This window comes from Lepidothrix coronata, unplaced genomic scaffold (genome assembly GCF_001604755.1).
Source record: "Lepidothrix coronata isolate B3197 unplaced genomic scaffold, Lepidothrix_coronata-1.0 Scaffold128, whole genome shotgun sequence".
Classification (NCBI taxonomy): domain Eukaryota; kingdom Metazoa; phylum Chordata; class Aves; order Passeriformes; family Pipridae; genus Lepidothrix; species Lepidothrix coronata.
Window position 1 is genome coordinate 1450291 of NW_016690308.1, and position 14055 is coordinate 1464345.

Consider the following 14055-nt stretch of genomic DNA (forward strand, 5'->3'; position numbering starts at 1 on the left):
TGAACTTGAAACAGCTGTTTTGATCTCAATCCATAAGCTCTGACTGTAGACAGTCATTTTCTTTTTGATCAAGAGATTGGTACTCTGACCTGCCCTTTATTAATTCAGCAAATACAGGCACATACAGCTTCTCAGGAAGAGAAACAAGGAAAAAAAGACTTCAGTTGTGTTCTGACCTTCATGCAAATACTGCTATGCAGAATTTGCTATCCATGAATTTAAACTAACAGGTCCAACTATTTATTCTCTGACCCAGTAAGATAAGGGCACATGGTTCTATATAAAAGATCGAATGCACGATAGAGAAATATAACCTTGTTTTACCAGCTGTTCCAATTTTATAAATGGGAATTATTTTAAATATAGTATAAGTCGTATACAGATAGTTTTGTTTAAATAATAATTTAAATATTTTACAAGCCCAAATACCACTCTAGGGACAAATGTAAATATCATTACAACAGCTACAGGAATCCTTCTGATACACTGTTACTGGAATTCAGCTTTTACTGAGAAACAGCCAAAAAGGGAATATATTATAATAAAACATATATATATATGTTTTAATTACCAGTTGAGAGCACTGCAGCTGTAACTAGCTAGTTAATCAAAAAACACGTGAAACACCCTGACACTTTCAAGGAGAGGATTTCCCTTGCTTGTTTTTCCACAGGTTCCACCAAGTTCTTGGAATTGCTTGCACTTACAAAAGAGCAGAATTTGAAGGACAGAAAATATTCCCATTTCAAACATTTAACTGGCAAAAGCTGATCTCTTGTATTGCTAACTTCACCTACCCTACAAGACAGCCACATCTCTGCTCTGGAACTCTCAAGCTGCCATCTATTTGATGACTCAAAGGATCAAATTTCTGAGGTAAATTGTGGAGACTGATGTCCATTTTGTATTTATAGCAAGTTACCTAACGTGCCCTAACCCCGGGGACAGGGAAATCTGACTGATGCAACTTACTTTGTTACCAAATTCTTTTGGCCAAGTGCTTCACCAAAACTACTCAAAAAAAACTTAAACCGAGGAACGGTCCCTATACTGACACAAGACACAAGATAAAGAGTAGAATAAATTATCAGTTTTCTATGTGGGAGAACAGCACTAGTGGAAATGTGACAGGGCATGTCTGCTAACAGGCGGTGCTGTTCAACACGCTCGTGTGCAATCTGAAAAATCAAGTGAGAAACAAGGTGACAAAGCTTGCCAACAGGATTAGAATATTCAGAGTAATAAAACCCAAAAGACAACTGTGAAGAACTGCACAAGAACTTCATAAAGCCGAGTGCTGGGCTATAAAGTGGCAAATGAAAGTCCACAAAGTAAAGAAAAGAACATGGCAAAACAACTGATAAGGATGATCAGAAATACGGAGTAGTTTCCATATAAGGAACAACTCCAAATACTGGTATTCTCCAGTCTGGCAAGACAAGAGTGGACTGAAAAGGAGGAGAACTGATGGAGATCTATAGAAAATGAGTGGCATGGATGAAGTAAATAGAAAACAGCTCTCCACTGCCTCTTCTTTAAGAGCAGCAGACTAAGGGGCAGGCAACTAATCCAGCAGGCAGCAACTTAAAACAACAGACTAATAAGCTGTAGAACTGAAAAACGTTAACATGGTTTCCAAAAGTTTTTAAAAATGAGTGGGCAGATCCACGAAAGAAAGCTCCAACACAGGCTGCCCAAGACAAAGATACCACCTCCTGTTCAGCAAGTCCTCAAACCACAAACTGTTGAAATGTCTCCTTCTGTTCTGTACTCTTCCCCCAGCACTCAGTTTTGGTCCCCTGGGTAGAAGAACCTCTGCTCTGATCTCCTATGGCTGCTGTGACATTCTCACACACAAGCCTTGCTCTCCCATTCTGTGTCATTCCAGTAAGTGCTGCCTTTACCCAGCATGTTTTCCATGCAAGAAAATGGAAGGAATGCTTAAGACTCTCAATAGTTGTGTCTTCAAGTGGCAAGAGCAGCGTAAAATTGCCTCAGGTCCATCAAGCTGTGGTGTTCCAGTTCTTCATCACCAGCAGTAACAGCCAGGCTTTATCAAACACCCCCCGCTTTTTAGTGCTTTTTAGTTGGTTTCAGAAAGTATTTTAATACAAGAATTATAGCTGAATAAAATTATGTTACATTAACAGACTGCAATATGACTTTAAAAAAATGTTCTTACCCCTGGAATGACCACAGTCCCAACTCCATTCTTCAGTTTTGATCTACCTCTGCCACCTCTTCCTGAAAGACCAGCACCACGTGGTCTCCGCTTCCCTGGGAATCCTGATCCACGGCCCTATTCAATATAAGATAACAATGTAAATGCAACCTGAAGTTCTTTTGTTATATGGGATTCAAACTTGCTCAATGCATCTAGGGAAAAACATAAGTAAAAAAACATCCTACGACTTCAAGTGAATGTGAGCCCACGAGGCCACAGTCATTAAATCACTGCAAAAATCAGTAGGAAATACCTTTAACTACTTACACGGCATAATATGATGACCTTTATCACCAGTGAGAAAGCAGCCAAAACCAGGAATGTTTATTTTATGCTCAGGAATAACTGGAAATATGAATGTTTTTTTCCCCCATAGTTGCAAAGTTTCCAAAATAAATTTTTTATTCTATGATTCATTTTTGTTTTCTTTTTAAGCAGTCAGTTCAGACAGTCATGGGACTTCTGAAAAGGGTCTGGACGCTTGATTACTTGTAACCATAGATGCTTTTCTTATGCTATGAATAATCAAGCAAAACCTGGAATTTATTAGGATGCAATCCTGCTCCCAAAGCAAGAGCTGGCTCCACGAAACTCTCTTAATTCTGCAGATACAGAGAGAGCTTTTTATATTAATTCTATCAATTACACTTAGATCAACATTCCCCATAACGTGCTTACACAATATTTTTAGACAGCTTTTTTTCTCCCTTCCTTATTTAAGATGCAGCTGCACAGTTGCAGTGTTGTGCTTTGGAGTATTCACAGTATCTTCAACTACAATTAACTTTGGAAAAGCAAGTATGCTTTTAATAATAATTACCTGTTATGCATACTGTGACTTGGTTTGAAATGTTGTTGTTTTCTGGTTTGTTTTTTTTTTTTTAATTTCAAAAGGAACTAAGCAGGAAGAGGATTCCTAATCCTCCCTTATCAATTCCAGAGAGAAAAAGAACATATTCACAACATCCCCAAATTCTGGCTGGTATTAGCAGACATCTTTACAATGTGTTTCAGAGCCTCTAATCTGTGTAACTGATAATAATTATGTCATATACTCAAATAAGCACCTTTCCTACTACGAAATAAGCAATGAGATTATTTACTGCATTTCAAATTTGTGAATAACCTCAGTTCCTAGTACCGCCCAACTCCATACAGAGTATCTAGATATGGTGCCCACATTCAAACATTTGCTGTAAAATACTTTTAATAGCAAGGCAATCCATAAAACAGTGTTGATGGAACCACAAAGCTCCCAGGGGACAGTGTCCCCAACACTGAACAGTCTTTACTGATGGAGACACAAGTTCCCTGGATGGAAAGCAGCACTATGGGCTCAATATTCCTTACAGTGTTTTTCAAATATGCCAACTTCTGCTTTAAAGAAGATATAGAAGTTTATGATCATAATCAAAGGGAGAATTCTAGGATCCCAATGTTAAAATTTTCTTAACATCCATCTGTTAATGGAAAGAGAAATCCAGTTTCTCTCACACAACAAGGTAATATATCACAATGCTATTTGAGGGGTGAAAGGAAAGATGCTACTGAAGGCTATTTATATGTACTGAGGTGAAACAAAAAATGTTGTCCTTAGATATCTATGGAGTTAATACATATGCACACACAGGACATACAAGCATCATTTTTTTAAGATGGAAATTCTTCTGACATGTCTCTTATTTTCTGTTTCAGATGAGGTATCAGTATTGTTATTTTCACACAACTAGTAACAGGAATAAACATGTATCTGTATCAATGTTAATGCTGAATATTAAGCTGAAAATTAATGCTTGAAGCAGCAAAAGCTAAGCTGATGTCAAATTAAAATAAAATTAGCATGAGAGTTAAAGTGAGATGAACGTAAATCACTTAGAAGCTACAGCTATTTGTCAATGTCATCACTTGGCTTTTTTGGCCTTTATTTAAACCCAATAGTTCTACTTAGTTTCTTCAGGTGTTTTTAATGGTAAATGTCACTGTGGATACAAGCTTTGGTCCATCTAATCAGGTAGGAAAGTTCTTATTTATTTCCCCATCAGCTAAAAATGATGTCACTTTGAATGTACTCTGCAAGATTCCTCCACAGCAACAAATTCAAGCCATCCCTCAGATCCCTGCTCCTTTCCATGCCTGGCTTACCTTACTGCCAGTCTTAAGGACATTTTCCTTCCCAGGTAATTTATTTTGACAGCTACGTAAAGCCAACCACAAAAAGTGATGTACTCAACACACACAAAAATTGGGTAATACAAAGTATTCTTTGCCAGTGGAAATCAGGGCAATGCCATCATACTGTACACTCTGGAAAGCACGTATTTTTTTAACCTGAAAGCTCCAGAGTTTCAATAAATTTTAGAGGCCTTAAACAGTAACAGAATGGAAGATTAATTCAGTTGTGAGATACAGAATTTCATCACTAGTCTCTACAGCAGAAAGATAGCAATGGATACATGAAAATAAATTCAAGTTATTTACCACTTTGATGCTCCAAATGGCACTGCCAGGAAGCTGTCTGGATTTAAAAATGTCCCGACCTTCTGAAATGTCTGGGGACCAGGAAGGTGGGCTGACTGTATTATTGGTACTCCAAGCCCCCTAGGATACGGTAGGTGAGAAAATAGATGTATAAAACTTTGCAACATAAAAAAAAAATAAGAAAAAAAGAAAAAAAAAGAAAAAAAAGCAAGCAACAAAAAAAAAATCTGAAAAGCAAAGCACATGCAGGCATAGGCATTTCTATATTAACTTAAGTAGTCAATTAGTTCACTGAGTGAGAGGAAGGCAGGAAATTTTTAGGTTCTTATTGAAATATACCCTAAAACAAATACTAACCCACAACTGATGGTTAAGTACAACAAAGTGAGTTTTATAAAAAAGCATAATATAAATTGAAAGCAAGCAATCATAACATCAACAAATTACTTCCCTAGGTTTTATTGTATCAATGAAGAAGGCAGTAGTTTGAGGTGGTAAAATCCCCTCTTATATTCCAAATCACATTCTGAAAGATGTTATGGCCTTAGTTGACCTTTGAGACTAAACTACCCACAATCACAGCAACAAAAGTGAAACAAAAGGAATACGAATAAACCACTGGACAAAAGAAACAAGGTGCCTGCATGTTTGCCATAAATAAACCGCTATAAAACCCCACAGCTAATTTTTTTTTCACCCCAGTGGTTTCATGTTATGCTGTGGTATCACATTTTAACATTACTATATACATGTAATAATATACATCCATAAGGGGTACTTACAAACTCTTTTTAACTAATTGATTATTATCCCTACTTACATAGTTGTACATGGTGAGATATTGTATAACTGTCACAAGAAATAAGGCAAAACAATAAGAAAATGCTAAGATAGACAAGAAAAAAAATGCTGAAGTACCTCATACACTTTAAAAACTGTGGAAGATAACAGATTCTTAACACAGAATAAAGAGTGCAGGAGACAGACATCATAAATAACTTCATTCCAAAAGTACACATTAGAATAGATAAAGGATAATATATTTTCCTAATTCTAAATTCGTGAGAGTAAAAAATACCGAATATCCAGATGACAAGTAAAACAGATGAAAAGTACAGGTTTACCTTCTTGAGAATGCCATTCAGCAGCAAAGTCACATGGATAACATGGAATAACCACATGCATACTAATGGTCCCAACTATCCACACAGACACAGCTGCTCACACGGGCAAGACCAAACACATTTACACCTTAGAATGCTGGCCTATACAATAATAAGTGTTAAGGAAAATGAGATAGCTTTGCAAAATGTGGGATTTTTCTTTTCTGAAATGAAATCTCTCCATCAGGAACGTGTGGGAAGAGTCATCAAAATCTCAGTAAGGAGGTGTCTTGCTAACAGCTGCACTGACTGAAAATAGGGCTACCCCTCCCCTGCTTTTGGGCCAGAAGGAGCATGGACAAGCCTTCCCTAATCCATGTAAGGCCCAGCCAGGTCAGCTCAATCTGCTGATGAAGATGAGCATGAGCCAACACCTCCCATCCCCTTGAGGAGATGAGAAGAAGCTCATCAGACATCTCGTGCTTGCAGAGCTGGGTGGGCTGTAACCTGTGCTGCTCAGTGAGCTCAGTATTCAAATTGGCACAACAGAGCCAAAAGAAAGTTCATTAGTGACCTAAAAGCCTAATTATGCATAAAAGTCACATGTTAAAAACACCAACATTTGGTACAACCCACAGTGTGGACACGGTGGCTTTCAGCATAAATCTGCTTTCTAGGAGTTCAGCTCTGCCTGCACAGGAAAGGGAATATGGACAATACAGCACTTAAAAAAATGAAAACTTGACAACTCTGCCCACACAAGGTGGTAAATCAGACACAGAACCTACAAACTGCTCAGTGCCCAGACCACCTGTGTGTTTTTAAATGCCCACCATTGCCTCCCCTCCGCCAAGGTGCTTCTAAAATCCACTCCAGCTGAACTGCCAGTGCCAGCAACTGCTCACCTGCACTTGGGCTACAGTGAGTGTGCTGGATTAAACAGTTTAGATTGCAGGATTTTTTTTTCTACCCCAGTTTTTTGCTTGGCTTCAGAGAGATGGTCATCACACAAACAACCCAGCAGATCAAAAGGATCATCAGCCTCTGACAGGGGAATGGTGTGGAGCAGAAACCTTCTGCACCTGCAAAGCTAGAGATGGACGAGAGTCCCTGCTCGCACTCAGGACACAAATTCATGACAGAACAGGGACACCAAGTCAGAAATGGGGGGAAAGCAAGCAAAATGGACACAGAGGTTTGATTCATCAACTGACACACCAATTAGCAACTACATCAGCAGGTCTGTGGCAATAGGAGATTTACCTTAACTATACTAGCCATGGGTTTAATATCAAATAAACGTCAGTTTTAGCAAGATGAATTTAAAACATCAATTGAATTCTAATTACAGTTTCCCCCTATACTTCTGAAATTAATAATGCATAGTAAGTAACTGTTCTTATAAAATGGCAACTCAAAATCTGTATAGTAACACGAAGAAAATCTATGTATCATAGAAACAATCTTTACATCAATCTATAAAGGAGGCAATATGATGACTAAGGGTCAAAATTCCAGATCTTAAACATGCTGAAAATACTTTATCAACAACTAAAACTACCTACTCTTATTAGGGAGGTACAAAATTATTTTCCTTTTAAGAAGATACACTTTTCTAGTGATTAAGTATATTCAAAAGATTAAAAAGCTAAATGAACATTGAATCTGAATATGAAATATTCAGTCTTGCAAAACAAAATTAATTGTATATGATTCATGAACCATATTGTTAAGAATTAAATTGGAAATTTAATCCAAGTTTTATTGTAGATCAGAACAATTTGAATTCTTGGTCAGATAAACTTAATTAAAAACACACACTTCCACAATACTATGAACAAATGAAATACATCAAAGAGATGCATTAATTATATTTGGGCTTTTAATTAATGCCTACTACCACACAACACTGAAGAGAAAGTTCTATTCAGTTCATTTACATCAGAACCCCTGCAATTATTATGTACTGTGACAGAAACAGGAAGTTCTAATTTTCCATCATATTCTTGAGTCCTCAAAATTGAACAACACAGCTGCAAGTAAATTATAACAAAAGGAAACCCAATGTCAGCAAGGGTCAGGAGATCTCACTAAATTACCACTGACTGTGTTTAGCTGCTTAATGCTTTATGAATTTGACTGCAATCACAAGTGCGTAAAGCTGGATTTGCAATTTAATATTTAATGTAATTTTAGGGTTGTGAACAAACTTTAATCAGTTCAAAACACAGCTCCCCTCATTAAAAAAAACAACCCACCAACCCCCAAACATAAAAACTGTAACAAAAACTAATCCTTGAAAAAAACTCTTTCTGATCTTTTTTTCCAACATCTACCTTTACATCCTTAGTGGTACCATGTAAGTGAAGACATCAGAAATGCCATAATACCCAGAAAAGGACATACAACCAAACTCTTTTTGATGTAGTTTTAGAAAATCTCTTAAAACACCTACAAATATGCAGTAAGTTGCATAATAGTGACAACCAATATTTTCATGATGAAAATTAAGTACCTCTAATCATGGTATTTTTTCAAGGAACACACTCTAAAATAATACTAAAATAATACTTATGGTATTAAAAAAAGTATAAGTCTATTATTTAATATGCAATATTATTCTACAAATCATTCTCAACTCTACCCACCACTGTTACACTGCCACAATTTGTAATGCCTTCCATTTATTGACTTCATCTCATGCTTTCCAGGACACATTGCCATAGCAAAAACAACTATTTCAAACTTGTTCCATTCAGGTACACAGATTTCTTCAATTCAGGTGCACGGAATGTACCCAATGCCACTTATTGTATACCTCCACAGGAAAGAAAAATAGCCATTTTCCTTGTGAAGATTTTTTTTCAAACTACATATACGTCAGATTAGTCATTAACAAACTTAGATGATAATTTCTTTCAAGACTACTGCTTCAGAAAAAAGAAAATGGTTAAAAAGAGGTCCTGTGCCTGGCATAAATTTGGAGCCTACAGGCATGAGTGGAGAATCTGCATATTCCATGGAGAAGATACTGTACAGACACAACCCCAAGGACAGCACTCTAAAAACTTTGTCATGCTGGCAACTACCAGTGAATATCTGTGATCTGTGAACAACTAAATTTCATATATATGTGAAAACTAATTTGGCTTCACTATGGAACAGGCTAACAGAAAAAGAAAGGAGACAACCCACAGAATAAACCCAAAGGAAGTCAGGGAGATGCTCAGCCTGGCAAGCAGAAGGTCCTCTCACAGGGCTGGATGCAGCACACTTATAGCTGAAGGTATGGATGACGTGCCACCCTAAAAAACACTGTCAGCAGAAGTGCACCTTGCTGATAGGAGCTGACACAGAAAAAACCACATTCTCCGAGTGGAATAAGCTTGTACCAGCCAAAGAAATTCACACCTGTGTAACTGTAGCCACATACTGATTTATACAGAGCTCCCCTTTTGGTTAGAAGGTAGATTTTCTCCTGTTGCTTCCAACCAAAGTTGGGATGCCGGCAAAAATGCCAGCAGGGAGACAGGTGGTGACAACATCAGCACTGAGAGTGCAGCCCTGGAGGGGACTCAGGAAGCCTTTTAAAGCAGAATATTGTCTTCACCATTCGTGAGATGGGTTTTAGTCCTTTCCAAACCGGGGTGATGTGATGTTGCAGACACATCACTAAAGCAAAATACTAATATCCCACATAGGAAGTCACTTCAAATTCTGCATAAGTTTGTATTCAGTAGCGAAACAGAACAATTACTCAAATATATTTTATTCGCAATTGTATTAATAGATTCTGTAGAAAGGGCTAATAATTCATCTTACTGCCCAGCACAAGACATTAAACTTAATGAGAACAAATCCAAATCAGAAACTATTCCTCTATATGGATTCCCCTGACTCCACTGAAGCGTGTGTCTTACAAAATTGAGAAGCAATATATTCAGGATCAAGACAAATTGGTTTTTTTCTTATTCTTCTTTATATGAAGCTCCATAAACCCATTGCAATGGATATTTTATTATATTTTTTAAACAGGAAGAGGACATTCCACCAAGGTAAGCTTCTAGGAAAAAGTGCAGAATATTACCATCTGTGGTAATTGGCTCATGTTGGCTTGTCTTCAGGGTTCACAGTGATCAGACTATTTATGAAGGATCTGTTATAAACCAGGTAGGTTGGACCAGATGATACACTGTAGTCCCTTCCAACCTCACCCATTCTGTGATTCTGTTTCTGCTCCCATCCACAACTCTCCATTTGGAAAAGTACACAGTTCTTTTTTAAAAAACGAGTGTTTTCAGCAAAAATAGTAATTAAAAAGAACCCCACAAAATAAAAACTAAACTGATTTCTGTCTGCAATCCAAAGGCATTCAAATACATGCCTTACAAACTGTGGATTTGTCCAACTACATCTTGCTCAAAAGGCAAACACCTGCCTGTAACTGGACATTACAAAATCTCTTTTTTTTTATAGTCTTCAGTTTGCCATTCAACAGGTTTCAGTCCCTCATCAAAAGCCCAGAGTAGAAACTTGGAGCACTGGAGAGAATTTTGTCACTGTTAAGGCACGTACATATTTCTGCAAATATGATATATACACCTTACTGCACAGTGACCTAGAAAATCTACCTGCAGCACAAGAAACACAGAATTCCTAAGCTCAGTGGAAACAGAAGAAAGGTCCTAATAATCAAGTTGATTTCTAAAAAGTTCTATTACATACAAGCTTTTTCTATTTTAAAATATGATTTGCAAACTGGAGAACAGATTGTCTCAGGGGAACCCTCATCTCTCTCTACAGCTGCCTGGAAGGAGGTTTAGTGAGGGGAGTGTTGGGTCTCTGCTCCCAAGTAACAAACGACAAGACAAGAGGAAACAGCCTCAAGTTGTGCCAAGGGAGGTTTAGGTTGGATATTAGGAAATATTTCTTCACTAAAAGGGTTGTCAAGCATTGGAACAGGTTGCCTGTGGCAGTGGTGGAGTCACCATTCCTAGAGGGGTTTAAAAGACACGTAGATGTGGCACTGAGGGACGTGTATTAGTGGTGGACTTGGCAGTGCTGGGTTAAGGGATGGACTCAATGATCTTGGAGGTCTTTTCCAAACTAAAAGAGTCTATGATTTTGTGATTTAGCATCACAGCAAGGATTTTGTGTTATACCTGACTTCCATACCTCAATTCAACTCAATTTTGTGTTACTTGCACCACATATTAGGAGGTCAGTGTATGTATTACACGTGGAATAAATAGCTACTTCTACAGATTTTGTTGTTTGTTTGTTTTTAAGATATGTATCTATTCTGCCACAGGCATTTACAGCTGGGGTCAGCCTTCATGTTTTCCTCAATGGGCTCTCTGGTGGTGAACTGATTTTACTGTCTCATGATGCTGGTTCCTATGCAGAGCACGGGTGAACTGCACAGAAAAATAAACACAGCTCTTACTGAAACAGGGAAGAAGACAGATTAACTTCCCCAATGGAAAACCTGAATTCATTTTAGGCTGCATAAGAACACCATCCCTTATCAATTTGCATGGTCAGCTAAGAAAGTTAATTTAATTTTTAAGACAGTATGAAGAAAAATTATTTTTATATATGCTTGTATATAAGGGTAATAGCAAAAACACCAGAGATAATCTAAAACCTTCCAAATTTAATTTCTTATATTATGTTTGTTGCCTTTATTATATACTTTTAACCTTTCAGAACACTCTATCATACCTTTTCTTAAGAACCAAGAATTTTGAACCCTTAGGTGACACGTAAAAATAGAAGGAATTGCACAATATATAAAAAAGCTTTTTTTTAACACTAAGTTCAGAAAAGCATGAAATCATCAACGTAGAAGTCCCAAAGACTAAAAATAAATTGTGATGAGAAAAGAAATGTAACACTAATTTGTCACACTGACACACTTTCTGTACAGAATTTCCCAAACATGAAATGAATACTCTGGATTCATAAACCATTTTCCCCAGAACTACACAACTGGAATAGAGAGCAAGATGTTGCAGAAAGCGACAGACTTAAGGATTCTTTTCACTTATCAAATTTAATCCCAGTCAAACCACAACCACTTGTACAAGACAGTGCTTGCATGGTATTTGCTAACGTAACAAAACCACAAAATTATTTACCACACCATTAGAAATGTCGATCAAGAAAATATCTGGCAGCAGAATGGAAACAAGAGTTGCAGCAGGTTCTTCTATAAAGCCAGTTCAAGAAACCTTAACACACTTTGAAAGTACTAGCCAAAATAAATGCATATGTGAAAAATATGGACAGGTAAGTTAAAAGGCACAGCATTATGTATATCTGCATTTGTAGCATAAGTATGACAAACACAACAAGTTCTCTTTTACTTTGCTCTAACCATGAGCCAAAAGAAAACCTTCTCACTAGAGAACCTTTATGATGGTTGACCTTTCAATTATTCACCATGACATTAATTCCTTGAAGAAATAAACTACACGCTCACTCAGCAGAATAAAAGCATACTATAAGAAATAGGTGAATTTGATGCATCATTCTGAAATTTGAACTATGTGCTTCATAAATATATAATGAGACATTCTTACCTGTCTTGATCTGGGTCTTCCAGGAGAAAACTTGCGTTTGGTGATGGCTGGTTTTCCCATGCCAATTTTTGGAGTGACTGATATGTAAGTTGTTGGGAGAGCACTCCCAGCAGTGGAAGGCAGTGCTGGGGGCTGGCTGTGCTGGACATCTCGTGCAGAATGCAAGTCTAGTGAAACATCTGGCGAGGAAGACACGTTTGTCTTGTTGATATTAACTGACGGGGGAAGTGAGGGGCAAGTCTCAGCTGGTGATTTGATGGGTTTGTCTCCAAGTGGTGAACTATTTACAACACCTTCATTCGAAGAAGTAGTTTCTACTTCTAGAAGAGCTGGTGTTTCTGACTTGTCACAAGTTTCGCCTCTTTCTACATCTTTTTGCACTTTTATTATTTCCAGTTGTTGTTCTACAGGGATAGAAACATCTCCTTTGCTTTCAGTCTCCAGTATTTCTGGCGTCACAGTTACGGCCTCAGGTACTGAAGACAGAGACCGAGAGTCTACTGTGGATACTTCTGAGACCTCCACACTACCTTGTGGCAGCTCTGTCTCTTCAGCTTGTTTGTCTAAATCCTGCTGTGTTACAGCTTGAACCCCTTCCATCACCTCCATCATTTTCTCAGTCTGACTGTCACCAGGCGCTGGTGTCTTTTTAGGAGACATTTCCATTTCAGCTGAATTCATTTCAACAGAGACACCTGTTTCCAGTTGTGGGGTCTTTTCTTCCGGTGATATGCCTGTAACTAAGTACAACCACATTAAAGGCTCAGTGTGAAAAACAAAAAAAACCCTACACTGCTGTACTGGTCAACAAGTATACTTGGTACACATCAATCATGCCAAGGGCATATCACTTTACTTAGGTGAATTTAATATGTAGCTTAAAATACACTTCATAAATATCTTTCTTTGTACCTATGCTTACAGTAGTCTATGTTTTCTGTTCATTATTTTTCTTCCCTGAAAACAGCACAGTGAATCACAAGGAAGTAGACCCAAGATTAATTTTTGAGGAACTGAACACACTTCCAGGTAGGCAGCCAAAAGTAGCTTCTCCTTTATCATTTCTGTGTATTGAAGATGTATGCTATCATAAATTAATGTATTTTAAGCTACTGTTCCAACACTTCCAAAAAGCAGACAGCTAAGAATAAGAGAACAAGCACGAATAAAGAGCATTTTCCTCCTAGCACTCTTTCAGACTTTAGGAAATCACCTGAAATGAAAAAAATTGATACTGCTCTTTAATTTATTGATATCTCATGGATTTCTTTCCAAAAAATGTGTCTAGCCTTCCCTTCAACTAAATCAAGCACCTTTCATCCACAACTTTCTTCATCAAGGCATTCCAGAGCTCTTGTTCCACTCCATAAAGAACCACATTCTTTGTTTTGAATTTGGCTTCTCATATCCTCCTTTGATGGACCCTGATTCTCTTACAGACCTCTTAATTTCTATTACACTTCACGTGTGTTTGATAAGATATATTTATTCCTAGAACACAAATGATCAGCTACTGCAACACACCCTGTCTGGAAGAGTTTTTAATTAAACAACTTATCTTTTATTTACAAAAGGTAAAAATAGAAAATGGGAAATCCTTAAGTAAAGATACTTGTGGAGTTACAACCATGAAGAATAAATTGGAAAAGAAAAAAAGAAAGAAAAA

General features: G+C 37.4%; 1 protein-coding gene across 1 annotated transcript in view; it reads right to left on the reverse strand.

Annotated features, from left to right (window-relative positions):
• KMT2C (lysine methyltransferase 2C) overlaps positions 1 to 14055 on the reverse strand; it is a 197678-nt gene that overhangs the window by 71977 nt on the left and 111646 nt on the right. The window contains exons 9-11 of the mRNA XM_017826505.1: positions 12390 to 13129; positions 4703 to 4822; positions 2183 to 2299 (exon numbers count right to left, since the gene is read on the reverse strand). Of these exons, the coding sequence (XP_017681994.1) occupies positions 2183 to 2299; positions 4703 to 4822; positions 12390 to 13129 (977 nt within the window). The remainder of the gene's footprint in view (positions 1 to 2182; positions 2300 to 4702; positions 4823 to 12389; positions 13130 to 14055) is intronic.